The sequence below is a fragment of the Mobula hypostoma genome, chromosome 3 (assembly GCF_963921235.1).
Source record: "Mobula hypostoma chromosome 3, sMobHyp1.1, whole genome shotgun sequence".
NCBI lineage: Eukaryota > Metazoa > Chordata > Chondrichthyes > Myliobatiformes > Myliobatidae > Mobula > Mobula hypostoma.
This window is the reverse complement of record NC_086099.1, coordinates 170,653,619-170,668,753: the sequence shown is the minus strand read 5'-3', so window position 1 is coordinate 170,668,753 and position 15,135 is coordinate 170,653,619. Positions and strand designations below refer to the sequence as shown.

Sequence of the window (15,135 nt, the reverse complement as noted above, 5' to 3'; positions counted from 1 at the left end):
AGCCATCTCGGCTCTGGGAAAAAGCCTCTGACTATCCACATGATCAATGCCTCTCATCATCTTATACACCTCTATCAGGTCACCTCTCATCCTCCGTTGCTCCAAGGAAAAAAGGCCTATTTCACTCAACCTATTCTCATAAAGCATGCTCCCCAGTCCAAGCAAGATCCTTGTAAATCTCCTCTGCACCCTTTCTATGGTTTCCACATCCTTCCGTTAGTGAGTCAACAAAAACTGAGCACAGTACTCCAAGTCCGGTTTGACCAGGGTCCTACATAGCTGCAACATTACCTCACAGCTCCAAAACCCAATCCCACGATAGATGAAGGCCAATGCACTGTATGCTTTCTTAATCACAGAGTCAACCAGCGCAGCAGCTTTGAGTGTCCTATGGACTTGGACCCCAAGATCCCTCTGATCCTCCACATTGCCAAGAGTCTTACCATTAATGCTATATTCTGCCATCATATTTGACCTACCAAAATGAATTTTGCAACCTATCAATGTCCTGCTGTAACCTCTGACAGTCCTCCACACTATCCAGAACATCTCCAATCTTTGTGCCATCAGCAAATTTACTAACCCATCCCTCCACTTCTTCATCCAGATCATTTATAAAAATCACGAAGAGAAGGGGTCCCAGGTCCCTGAGGCACACCACTGGTGACCGACCACCATGCAGAATATGACCCGTCTACAACCACTCTTTGCCTTCTGTGGGCAAGCCAGTTCTGGGTCCACAAAGCAATGTCCCCTTTGATCCCATGCCTCCTTACCAGCCAATAAACTGGTCCTGGACCTATTTTCCATCTGGCATAATTTGCATTCTGTTGTTTGATGGTTTGTGAGTTTTGTATTGCTATATTTATGCTCTATTCTTGGTTGATGCAGCTGTAACGAAACCCAATTTCCCTCGGGATCAATAAAGTATATCAATCTATCTATCTATCTACTTTCTCAATAAGCCTTGCAAATGCCTTGGTACCTTGTCAAATGCCTTGCCAAACTGCTCTACCTTCATCAATGTGTTTAGTCGCATCCTCAAAAAATTCTATCAGGCTCGTAAGGCATGACCTGCCTTTCACAAAGCCAGAAGTTGATTCAGTGGGGACTGTGAAAGAGGTGACACCAGGTTTTACTGAACTACAAGTAGTGACACCTTTCTCGTGCCAAGAAATGAATACAAAGCTGATAACATAAGTTCCTTTGAAAAGCTCAAAGAAATTAAAAATACCTTCGTATAGACACATCAAAATCATAACAGCTCTTCAATTTTTCTATATATTTGTACCGGTGAATAAGATTAGGCTTAAATTTGTTGAAAACTTGCAAATCCATGAAAATCATTGTGATGCACTATGGCATAGATGTGCAACCTTTGTCTGCTTCACTGAAAGCATCATTGAAATTAGGATCAACTATCATAACTCTCCATTAAAGTCAATGAAGTAATCCACTTGGTTTAATTAGTACCACATACAGCATTTCAAAATGTGCTGGATGGTACAGTTTAAGTATTTTGTTGTCTGAGTTGATCTTGTTCCAGGAATTCTCATTGAATCCCCAGACTCAATCAAATAATCAAATGTGTTTTGACATCCTAATTTTCCCCTACCATATTACTGTCTATTAATATTCTCTGAGCTTCTGGATTGCAATCAGCAATTAAATACAGCAACAGATCACATACAGTTCAGAACACATCCCATGTATTAGAGACTTTCATTTCATTGACCTATGTTATAGTTTTCATACAAAATCTATCAATCAGATTCAAACCAAATCTGGACAAATGGGGACAAATTGAGGAGGAAAACACGAGGAAATCTGCAGATGCTGGAATTTCAAGCAACACACATAAAAGTTGCTGGTGAACGCAGCAGGCCAGGCAGCATCTCTAGGAAGAGGTACAGTCGACGTTTCAGGATGAAGGGTCTCGGCCCAAAACGTCGACGGTGCCTCTTCCTACAAAATGAGCAGTACCGTTTAGAATGTCGATATACATAATGAGGCTGTGGTGAACTCAGTGGTGGATTAAGTAGGCTTTGGTATTTGAAGATTAACCAACATCCCACCTCTTAAAATTAATATTGGATAATTGAATATCTTCCCTTATTAAACCTATGTTATAATTTCACTGCTATACTTCGCTCATCCATCTGAGAAAATGCTTTGTCTGTCTTGGAGACCAATTTTCTAAGAGATATGATGTCCCTTTTAGTGTTGCTTAGTCCCCTACTCTCCTGCTTTATACCTGCTCCCCGTAGCAGACACCATTAGAGAGCATAAACTTGATTCCCACATTTATGCAACTGACACACAATTGTACATCTTGGTTGAACCTGATGATGATAACACCCTTCCTTCTCTGACTTCTGGTATAGCTACAATAAACAAATGAATGAGCAATAATCTCCTAAAACTCAAGTACTTTTGGTTGGTCGCAAAACCAAAAGACATAAATTCCCCGATAAATTTGGGAACTTGGCTCCCTTGTAAATTCAGTAGTAACGAGCCTTGGTGGTATCTTTGATGCAGATTTCAATTTTAAATCCCACATAAAGAAAGACAAGAGCAGCATTTCTACACTTAAGAAATATTGCAAAGGAACATTGTTTTCTGTCACGTAATGATGCTGAAAAACAAATTCACACCTTTATATCCAATAGACGAGATTACTTAATATCCCTTTTACTGGCCTTCCAAATCAATCCATCGACAAACTTCAACTTATTCAGAATGCAACTGCTAGAATTTTAACTAAAACCAGGATATCACTCCCATCCTAGCTACTCTGCAATGGCTTCTGGTATCTTTTAGAATTGATCTTAAAGCTCTCTTGCTTGTTTTTAAAGCTCTCAATGGTCTGGGACCAGAGTACATCATAGAATCACTTTCATTTTATAATCCAGCTGAAGATCCCAGGTCTTCTGCCAGTTTCTTAAATTTATACTACCTCCCTCAAAAGATTATTGGCAGGTCAGCTTTTTTGAACTGTGCTCCTAAACTGTCAAACTCAATATCTAAAACTATAACAGATGCAGACTCAGTTGCCACTTTTAAATGCCAGCTCAAATCCTATTTATTTAATCTTGCTATGAACTAACATCTTTTTTCTCTTTTGATTTCATGTTTGCACTTTATCCCATTGTAAAGCACTTTAAGCTACAAAACTTGTATGAAAAGTGCTCTATAAGTAAGTTTTTTTCTTAGATATAGAGCACAGAACAGGTCATTCTTGCCCGGCGAGCAACACCACCCAGAAACCCACCTATTTAATCATAGCCTAATCAAAAGACAATTTACAATGACCAATCATCCTACTAACCCGTACATCTTTGGACTGTGGGAGGAAACCAGAGAATCTGGAGGAAATCCATGTGACTATTTTTCTTACTATGCCGGATTTGAACTCCAGACTATGACACCTGAACTGTAATTGCATTGCACTAACCGCTACATTAAAGTACCAGGAAGTAATAATAGAAATGATAAATTTTAGAAAGCACTATGTACTATGCTCTTAGATTAACACTACCTAGGACAGGAGGAGGAAGAGGAATAACACACATCAAAAATTATACAGATAAAACTTCTAAAATATATCTTCATCAACAAAAACAAGATTCTATACTCTACACAAGAATAGGCAATTCTGATAAGAGGTACAAACCATTAAACATTAATGAAAGCACAACCCAGAAAAATGAAGAAATTATCACTATAGAAGAAAAATGATAACCAGTTAACATAGAACATAGAATAGTACAGCACAGTACAGGCCCTTCGGCCCACAATGTTGTGCCAACCCTCAAACCCTGCCTCCCATATAACCCCCCACCTTAAATTCCTCCATATACCTGTCTAGTAGTCTCTTAAACTTCACTAGTGTATCTGCCTCCACCACTGACTCAGGCAGTGCATTCCACTCACCAACCACTCTCTGAGTAAAAAACCTTCCTCTAATATCCCCCTTGAACTTCCCACTGCTTACCTTAAAGCCATGTCCTCGTGTATTGAGCAGTGGTGCCCTGGGGAAGAGGCGCTGGTTATCCACTCTATCTATTCCTCTTATTATCTTGTACACCTCTATCATGTCTCCTCTCATCCTCCTTCTCTCCAAAGAGTAAAGCCCTAGCTCCCTTAATCTCTGATAATAATGCATACTTTCTAAACCAGGCAGCACCCTGGTAAATCTCCTCTGTACCCCTTCCAATGCTTCTACATCCTTCCTATAGTGAGGTGACCAGAACTGGACACAGTACTCCAAGTGTGGCCTAACCAGAGTTTTATAGAGCTGCATCATTACATCGCGACTCCTAAATTCTATCCCTCGACTATGAAAGCTAACACCCCATAAGCTTTCTTAACTACCCTATCCACCAGTGAAGCAACTTTCAGGGATCTGTGGACATGTACCCCCAGATCCCTCTGCTCCTCCACACTACCAAGTATCCTGCCATTTACTTTGTACTCTGCCTTGGAGTTTGTCCTTCCAAAGTGTACCACCTCACACTTCTCTGGGTTGAACTCCATCTGCCACTTCTCAGCCCACCTCTGCATCCTATCAATGTCTCTCTGCAATCTTTGACAATCCTCTACACTATCTACACCACCAACCTTTGTGTCATCTGCAGACTTGCCAACCCACCCTTCTACCCCGACATCCAGTTAAAAGCATGACCCACCATGGAAGACATCCCCACAGTCTGAGCAGACTAGATTTTGACAGGGAAACATTAAATGCACTACCTTACTTTCCATTTTTCTACTTATTATTTATAATCTAAATTTTTAATATTTACTAATTTTTACTGTGTTTAATATTTTTAATATTTAATATTTGTAATCCAGGGAGTGGGAAGCGCAGAATCAAGTATCGTTGTGATGATTGTACGTTCTAGTATCAATTGTTTGGCGACAACAAAGTATAAGTGTAAATGCCTGGCTCAGAGATGGAGACGTCTTTCCAGAAACAGGGGTTCCTTATGGCCAACGGGACCAGATGGTTAACACAAAAAAAGATCAAAAATTCATAATAATAGCCAAACAAATTCAAGATGATAAGTGCAGAAATTTCAAGAGAAACCAGAAACAATCCAACACATTACAGGATCCTGCAGCAGTTAAACTCAATCCAATTACTTACACGGGTGCAATCAAGTGGCAAACATCATTCATCAAAATCTTGCTTTAAAATTCAAACTCATGAAAGACACCATACCTTACTATAAATAATAGCCTCATCTAGTTTTAGAGTCAGAGTCCTACAAATTATATTATGAGCAATCCATTATTACATAGTGCAATCCATAATAACTGCCTGGATATATTACAGGATAAACAAGCAAGAACAACTTTCTTAATAGATATAACCATTCGAAACACACATAACATGCAAAAAACAACAAATGAAAAACACCAGAAATATGCTGAATAAAAGAGGAAATTAAAAGACTATGGAAAATGAAAAGAGTATATAGTAATATCTATAACTGGTATGGCCAAGTGGCTAGGGCATTGGACTAGTGATCTGAAGGTCGTGAGTTCGAGCCTCAGCCAGGGCAGCATGTATGTCCTTGAGCAAGGCACTTAACCACACATGCTCCAGTCTGCCCAGCTGAGAATGGGTACTGGCAAAAAAAATGCTGGGGGTTAACCTCGCGATAGACTGGCATCCTATCCGGGGGGTGGGGGGGGGTAGTCTCATACTCTCAGTTGCTTCACGCCACGGAAAGCGGCTTAAGCACCGGCCTGATGGGTGACAAAGCTCGTGATAGACTTTAATCTTTAATATAACTGGTATCATTGCAAAGTCATTACATAATAGCATTAATCAATTAGGCCTAAATAGCAATATTTATGTAAATCTCAGAAAGCCACAATACTAAACACCACTAGAATAGTCCGAGCACTCCTAGCAATTGAGAAATCAGTGTGTTTGGCTGTACCCGTGCCTCAGGTTTTACCAGCTTGAGCTGGTAAATAAAAATAAAAGTGCAACAATAATAATTAGGCCCACACAGCAATATTTATATAAATCTCCACAAAGCCACAATACTAAACACTACTAGTATATAACCCAAAAGTTCCTAACAATTGAGAAATGAGTGTGCTTGGCTATGCCCGTACCTCAGGTTTTACCAGCTTGAACTAAGAAAAAATAATAATTAATATTATTATGACTATTGATACATTCTTCCTTCTCCACCCACCACTCTCTATTCCATGGCACCTTCCTTTTCAACCAGAGGAGACGCAACACTTGTCCATTCACCTTTTGCCTTCCCACTATTTAGGGTCCCACGCAATCTTTCCAAGTGAAGCAGCAATTCACTTGCACTTCTTCCAATCGAGTGTACAGATTCAGTATTGACAACATGACTTGGTCTATAATGGAAAAACTAAATGCAGATAGTGTAATCACGTGCAGTGGTGACCCTGAGCTTCCTGTTGCATGCCCCTCTAATTATCAGTCCTGATCTCTTTCCTTCCAACCTGTCTGTCTGCAACCTCCTCCTCTGGCATAGTGGGGTCCAATATAAACTAGAAAAAATCATTTTAAGTCCTCCATCTAGGTAATTCGCAGCCTTCTAGAGTGAACAATGAATCTTCTAACTTCAGGTAAAACTGCTTGCACCTCAATTCTCATTATCATGTTCATGTGCCTTTCTCATCCTATTTCTTTTAAATGCCTTGCTAACCTTCAGTACTCTCAGTCCAAAATGTCAACTATCTATTCATTGATATGATTGCTGCCTGACCTTCTGAGTTATTCCAGCATTTTGTGTGTGTTGCTTTGGATTTCCAGCTACAGGCTTTCTCACTTTCCTTATCACTTAACCTGTTTCTATACCCAATTGGTCTTTTATCTTGCACCACACGCTCCCCCCAGCTCTGCTTTGAAAACTGCAAACCTTTAGTTTTTTTCTCTAGCTATAAGGAAAGGTCATTGATCAGAAATGTGGAGTAATATCCCTTTCCATAGATGCTGGTCTAGTTCTTTGGCATTTCTGCCTCAGATTCCAGCATACGCAGTGTTACTTGTTCTCCATTTCCCTTTCTTCCTGCAGTTCCTTCAGCATTAGTGTCAGGTGCTTGACCCACTGTTGATACTTCTACCAAGATCTCTGGTGCATGATATGAAAACCTTAGTTGATGTTCTTTTTATATGTTCAGCTTTTCTTAACTGCTTTAAAACATATTTATTTATAAAGGTTTCCCATCAATTCTTGTGCACATATTTTACCACCATTTTAAGAAACGTAAGTGACCTCTAAGAATTACCAGTCCCCGATGATATCAGTCCCATGTAGCCCATGAATAATAAAGATGGTACAGGCTGCATGCAGCTGTCAAACTAAACAACAGGCATTGTCAGCTGTTGACAACAGAATGTTGCATGTGATGATCAACATGTTAATCATGTAATGTCTGAACCCAATTTACTCTCCACCATCTCTGTTAGCTAAGCCATCATTTCATTCTGTGTTTCTTCTTGGATATATATTTGATGCATCCTGAACTTATAACGTGCGTTTGCAGTGCATTCTAATTATTTCACCAGCAAATTTTGATATGATTATTTCTCTAAAAGGTAAATGTTTCACCCATCATCATTCTAGCAAATATATTATAGTGCTAGGGAGATAAGAATATTTGATAGCATTTGTCTGAATAAGGAAAAGCCATTAAAAAGAGAAAAAAAACTCAAAAATATATACAGTGAAAGTCAAAACAGAGCATTCAGTCTTCCATTGTATGCTAATTTTTTTCAGATTCAGCAACACTGAGGATTTAGCATGATTGCACGACATATGTTTGTGATATTAAACCCAATTCTGATTACTGTAGCTCAAATTAATGATTTAATTTTTACATTTATTCTGATAAGCATTACTCAATTTCAACGGAACAATCATGGAACAGCATGCAAAATGATTGCTATGTAATGAAATTATTTCAAGGTAGAGTAAAATTTGTATAAGTAATAGGCAGAACTACTGTGTATAATTTTTGGAACCAGATGACACAGTACAAGCGATTAGAATTAGCAGTGCTAAGGAGCTTGGCTCCAGTTATTTCAAAATAAAAGTTAGAATATCAGAACTTACAGGTCCCCATTGTTGATTAAAAACTAAATGATAACATTTTGGTGTCAAATTGCCTGATACCTTTGAACAGCAATGCAAAGAATCACAATTACATATTGATAAGTGCCCCTTGTTCATTAACAGGAAAAGGAAGTGAAAATAAGGAATCCAGTTTTGGAAATCTGTAGAGAAAACTGGAATCATGTAGGCAACTGATTCCAGGTCTCCCCACTGCAGTTAGGGTATGCTTCAGGGAATACAGATTATATAAAAGTGATCACATAAAAAAACCAGGATCAAACATTTAAATAAATGTAATAATTTACAAGTGGAAACAGTAAATACTCACAAGAAGACAGCAATTATTGCTTATTACCTTTGCAAATGTCAGCAACATGTTAAGAAACGAAGCGTTGTTCATCAACTTTGAAGCTTCACCCCAGGAAGGTTTCACACATGGTCGATCTGGATCCACAGTGACAAGATCTACTTTTCTTTGGAAAAGAAGCAGCACACAGTCCATGATTCGCATGATCAAGTGAGGTGGCTTGCCTAATTTGCGCACTGTGGCAATATCAGCTGGTTTAATAGTCTGTAAATATTTTAAACAGCATTAATAATAACTTCTGACAATTTTTAATATTTGAGAAAAAGAGAATCCAAAAGAATACTGCAGATGCTAGAAATCCAAAATCAAAAGAATTGTTAACACTCAACAGGCCAGGCAACATCTGTGAAAAGAAAATAACAAAGTTGTAGGGACGGCAGGAGCAGGGAAGGATAGAAAAAAAGGGAATATTTTTGATTGAAACAGGGTTGCTCTGGTGATAAACTGCAAACTGCAGTCATAATTTTCTGCTTACCGTGTAGACAGTCACAGTCTGAATGAAAGCTTAAAGTAAATTTATTATTAAAGTACATATATATCACCATATGCTACCCTAAGATTCATTTTATTTCAGGCATTCACAGTAGAACAAACAAATACAATGGGATCAATGAAAGACTACAAACAAACAAAAACTGACAAACAATCAACTAAATAAATAAAGAACACGAGTTGTAGAGTCCTTGAAAGTAAATCCATAGGTTGTGGATTCAGTTCAGGTGAGTGAAATTATCCACGCTAGTTCAGAAGCTTGATAGTTGTAGGGTAATAATTGTTGTTGAACCTGGTGGTGTGAGACCTACGTCTCCAGTATCTCCTTCCTGATGGCAGCTGCAAAAAGACAGCATGGCCTGAATGGTGTAAATAGTCTCTAAACAGTATACCTGACTTGCACTCATAATGAGTAGAGAACCCAGGTCCCCTTTGTTACATTATATTCTCCCATCATGTAATGGGATCAGAAGAGCAGTTTGATGAATAGCCAAAGTATCAATTACGTAAATATCACAAATAGGAGAAAACTGACAGAAGACCTACCGGCATAATGAAGTAATGAAAGAACAAAAGAAAATCTTAGGAACTGAAATCTGAGCTATTTATGGGAATACAAATAGTCACTTCTTGGTGTTGTGAAATGCTAACAATTTTCTGAATACATATTGATTTGCTCATTTTGAATGACTGAATTATACTATTGAAGAATTAACTTATACCACATTGCACTTGTTATATTAATATTATCAGGTCTTAAATTACTGATCTTTTAACAAAATTCCTAATAGCTATTTTAGCTATGACAATTATTAGTGATATCAATGAATATGAAGCTGCTACTGAGACCTACAATGACCAAGTGGTAATTCTGATAATCAAATTGTTGAGGTTTGATTTCCTTCCCAGCAAAATACTTCTCCATTATTAGTTAAACAATATATCACACCTGACATATAGCTTCAGTTACCAGGACGTCCACCTTAGCATAGCTCAGGCATTGTATTTGCCCCCACCCAGTCTGGGGTAGATCTCAGGTGTCCTGCTGGAGAAATCAAGGTTTAGTCTTGCTGCCATGTATTTGCCCATGACCAGCGTCAAGGCACAGATGACAAATCCTGAAACTCCAACACACCTCTCCAAGATGGCCTATGATGTGCTATTGTTAAGTGCCTTTTCAAATAACTCTAAATGTTTATTATAATTTGAGAATATAAAATACATTTATAATTTTAATTGAAAATCATTTAGATCATTAAGAAGTTCAAGAACTGTAAATGTATTTAAAATACATTTAGATGCTATAAATTCATTTTTAATTTTAATATTAATGGGAGGGGGGGTATTTATCTTCACTGACTTTTTTCATCCAGGTCAGAACTCAATTCAAGTGAATGGGATCACCCTAGATATGCCTTCTATGGTCGACATTAAGCCTGTGCTAAATACAAAGAGCATTCTGCTCCTTAAAGCATAGTTAAGCTCTGCCCTGCCCTCAGTGCTGAGTCATGGAGGAGACTGAGAAGTCAAGAAAATTGGAGCTGCCATGAAGGACAGGAAGAAGTTAACCCTCAGTAAGGACCACCCCAGGGTTCTCTTCAGCACATTGCTAGAAGTATAAGCATTCTGTATTGACACTGAGGGTTAGAATGCCAACAATCAAGATACACACTGGAATGGTTTCTGATCAAAATCACTCAGTGCCAGGGTAAGAGAACTTACTTTTAATAACAGCTAAATAAGTACTTGGGAACAAGAAAAGGTGCACAAATTCCTCAATGGAATGGAAAAATCCTCTAAATAAACATCATTCCATACATATTTATGGTCAGGTATTGCTTACAAACCTGTAAAGCTGCTTCAGCTTCTTCTAATGCGGGCTTAGCTGCTTCCAGTTTAGTTTCAGCTACATGCTTGTCAGCTGCTATTTCATCTACAAGAAGCTGAGCTTTGTCTTTCACTTTTTGAACCTGGGTTTTAACAGTCTCGGCAGCCTGAGCCTTTAAGGTCACTTCCTGCAGAACTTCATCTGCCTTTTTCGAAGCAACTGCTAAATCTTTTTCCTTAATCACAAGTTCTTTGGAAAGTTCATTTACTGACACCTCAGCCTCCATTAGCTTTGCCAAGCCTGTAGTGAAGGAGAAAAACAGGTACTGATTTTTCAAAAACCACTATTACAAACCTCTCATATATCCAGATAATACTTTTAAGAATTATATCCTCAAGGCATTTACCAAGGTGTTGGGAAACAGCAATATGAATTTCTTGAGAAAAGTTCATCAAAGTTAAACAAATGACTGAGAAACATATTTCCTGATGTCCTAAGATATATCCCAAATATCAACTTTCCTTACGTCTCAAAACTTGCTCCTACTCTATTTTTTCTGACCATATTATGACCAAAGGAAGTGGCATTGCAGGGAGGGAACGGTAAAAGATTTTACATCTTGCTGGCAATCTTTAAGGCAATGGAAATACAATAGGAAAGAGGAAAGACCAGCTATTGAATTTCATTATACTCTGTAACATCCACCATCTTTAAAAGGATCCTACCACCAAACATATCCATATCTCCCTCCCCTCTCCACTTTCTGCAGGGATCACTCCTCTGTGATTTCCTTGTCCTCTCATCCCTCCCTACTAATCTCCCACCTGGCACTTATCCCTGAAAGTGGCCAAAGTGCTATACCTGCCCATTCATCTCTCTCCTTCACCTCCATTCAGGACCCTAAACAGTTCTTCCAGGTAAGACAACACCACCTGCGAATCTGCTGGGGTTGTTTATCATGTCCAGTGCTCCCAATGCAACCTCCTTCAAGTGCAGTATCCTCTACGTTGGTAAGACCTGTCATAAATTGGGGGACCTCTTCGTTGTACACCTCCTATTGATTGGCCAAAAGTGGAAGTTCCCAGTGGCAAAACATTTTAATTCTAATTCCCATTCCTATACCGACATGTTGATCTATGGCCTCCTCCTGTGCCATGATGAGGCCACCTTCAAAGTGGAGGAGCAACACCTTATATTCCATCTGGGTAGCCTTCAAACTGATGGCATAAGTATCGATTTATCCTTCTGGTAAAAAAATATTTCCCTCCTCCTCCCTTCTTGTTCTGTTCCGTATTCTGGCCTCTTACCTTTTCTTACTTGTCTATCACCTCCACTTGGGACCTCTCCTCCTTCCCTTTCTCCTGTGGTTCACTCTTCTCTCCTATCAGATTCCTTCATCTCCAGCCCTTTATCTTTCCTACCTACCCGGCTTCACCTATCACCTTTTAGCTATCCTCCTTCTTCTCTCCCCACCTTTTTATTCTGGCATCTTCCCCCTTCCTTTTCAGATCTGAAAAAGGTTCTGAAATGTCGACTGTTTATTCATTTCCTCAGATGCCTGACCTGCTGAGTTCCTCCAGTACTTTATGTGTATTGTATTGAATTTTAATGTAATGTCCAACAACATCTGCATCAAACAGATCTGAATATACAGTAGAATTTCCATTTGTGAGTCATGTATTGATTCACAAAGTGCATGTTTAAAAGTGCACATCACAAAGGATGCAAAAGAAAACTTAACAGTTCCTTTTGTTCTGACTTTCGTGCTCTCTCTTTCTTTAGCTTATGTTTCTTAACCGTTTAACACAGGTAAAAAATGTATTTTTTCCAGTTATCCGAGCTTTGCAGAGAAACAATGTACGTCCTCCATTCAAACTTATAATTTTAATGGCATATTTTACTATTACTGCCAAGAATAAAAAAGTTTCATATCTAGAGACACAGGGGACGGTAGATGCTGGAATCTACGAGGGGTGATTGATAAGTTTGTGGCCTAAGCTAAAAGGAGTCAATTTTAGAAAACCTAGCACAATTATTGTTCAACATAGTCCCCTCCTACATTTACACACTTCGTCCAGTGGTCGTGGAGCATACGGATCTTGGACTTCTAGAAAGTGCCCACAGCAGGGGTGATTGATAAGTTTGTGGCCTAAGGTAGAAGGAGATGAGTTATACAGCTCTCGTTACATGCACGTGCAGTTCAACTCTTTGAGTGATTATGCAGAAAGTTTGAAGTTTATCAGTCACCCCTGCTGTGAGCACTTTCTGGAGGTCCAAGATCCGTACGTTCCATGACCGCTGGACTAAGTGTGTAAATATAGGAGGGAACTATGTTGAAAAATAAATGCGCTAGGTTTTCTAAAACTGACTCCTTCTACCTTAGGCCACAAACTTATCAATTACCCCTCGTAGATCAACACTCTGCTGGAAGAAGTCTGATGCTAGATATCAGGTTCTGACGCAGGTTTTCAACCTAAACATTAACAATTCCTTCCCTCCTGAATTCTTCCAGCAGATGATTTTTAACTTCACACCTAAATGTGTTTTGTTTAAACAAGTATACAATGATCTTTCCATTTGCCAGCTTTTGTTTGGAAGTTGCTGAAGAGGTGGGAAGAAGATGGGGAATTTATGTATGAGTGTTCATGACATCAGGTTAAATATATTATATTTCAAATAATTATTAAGGGGCTAGTGCCTCTGCTTACCATCATTCCTCATCCCTTCCCATTCCCCAATAACCAGACAAATGCAGCATAGTTAATACTAACATGAGTTAATAATGATGTTGAATCCATGCTTCAGCGCCTATCTCCTGATGTATGCAAGACAGCATTATTGGCAGATATTAATCAGCTGCTCAGTCACTTAAACTAAACAATATTCTGTCACATTCTCAATTAACACACATGGTCACTGAATGATTCAATTTGTTCCCTTATTAATTGTTTCTCAATTTTCAAATAAAATAACTTATTTCCAACTATTAAAGTTAAACATAGGTTATAAGGTAGGGATGTGTCTTGCAACTTTACATCCATTTTGATTTTATTTAAATTGTTAGCAAGCTGGATGTTAAAAATTTTAGTTGAATGCTATCCAGCTAAATTAGTCCTCCTTAAATTTATAAAAAATATTGATGCTGTTAGGTTTCAATGAATGAATTTTGATTAAATATTTCTCTTGCTGTTTAATTAAAACTAAAATGCAAACCCATTTCAGTTTTCTCAATTATAGTTTTCTGAACGAATTTTAAAATAAAAAAAATATTTAAACTGTATCCACACAGATGAATGCAGGAATTCTCTGCTTACAGATAATTATGGGTTATGAGCATCAACACACTAATTAAATAGATAAATCCACACCTGTTTTCATTCTGTTAGACAACATTTCCACATGAGCAAATTTCTCTCCATAAATAGTTTTGTAGCCTCCAATAAAAGACAAGTAAGATTTGGGGGTCACATAGGTCTGACGCCTGAATCGTTCGAAGTATTCAACACATTTCTCTGCCACGGTATCTTGAAATGTCCCCATTGTGCTCACAATACTTTGTTTAACTTGTGCTGTACACTCAATTTTATATGAAGCTAAGAAATGCTGAGCAACAGCAACAAGAGCATCTTTGGGCCAACGCTGAAACCAGTCCATTGTGCAACCAGAAATCAGGCCAGGAAATTTCAATGAACGAGTACGGAACTTCTCCCCAACAGGAGAAAAGCAAAGAGCCACATGGAGATTACTACGCACTCTTGAAAGGAAGTAATCATAGAGATTCTCAGGGGTAGGTGGTCGCCTAGGATACTCCTTTTTCATTACAGGGATTAAATCTTGGGTGATTTCGTCAACTTCATCACGAGCAAAGAGGTTTGAGACTTCACCAGAGGCAAGAACATTGTTCATGTATTCCAAGAAGGACTCATCTTTTATTTCATTGTCTGTAAATATGAATGCCATTCCCAAACCTTTTTGTCCAGCTATTCGGTATAAAATCTTCAGATCATCCATTAGATTGCTTGTGTTGTATGTTCTGAAAAAAAACATTAATCTTGTGATGATATTCCAAAGGGATTATAGTGCTTTATGATAAAATTGGCCTATGGTATTTTAGAAAGGTGAATAGAAAACAGATGTTATATCAGGGAGAGTTTCAATAGATGATTGAAAAAAATTTTGTAGAAGTTTTAAGATGATTTTTAAAGGAAAGATAGACAAATGAATTTATAGATAGGAAGTAAAAAGAAAAAGAACAAAGCAATAAGGGTCTTTATTTTGCATTCACCTGACATCATGAGGGCGGAGGGTGGGGGGGGGAGGTATAAGATGGGAAA

General features: G+C 38.3%; 1 protein-coding gene across 1 annotated transcript in view; it reads right to left on the bottom strand.

The window, feature by feature from the left end:
- Positions 1 to 15,135, bottom strand: part of dnah5l (dynein, axonemal, heavy chain 5 like) — a 296,635-nt gene that overhangs the window by 132,604 nt on the left and 148,896 nt on the right. The window contains exons 56-58 of the mRNA XM_063042366.1: positions 14,170 to 14,834; positions 10,821 to 11,101; positions 8,470 to 8,685 (exon numbers count right to left, since the gene is read on the bottom strand). Coding sequence (XP_062898436.1) covers positions 8,470 to 8,685; positions 10,821 to 11,101; positions 14,170 to 14,834 — 1,162 coding nt within the window. The remainder of the gene's footprint in view (positions 1 to 8,469; positions 8,686 to 10,820; positions 11,102 to 14,169; positions 14,835 to 15,135) is intronic.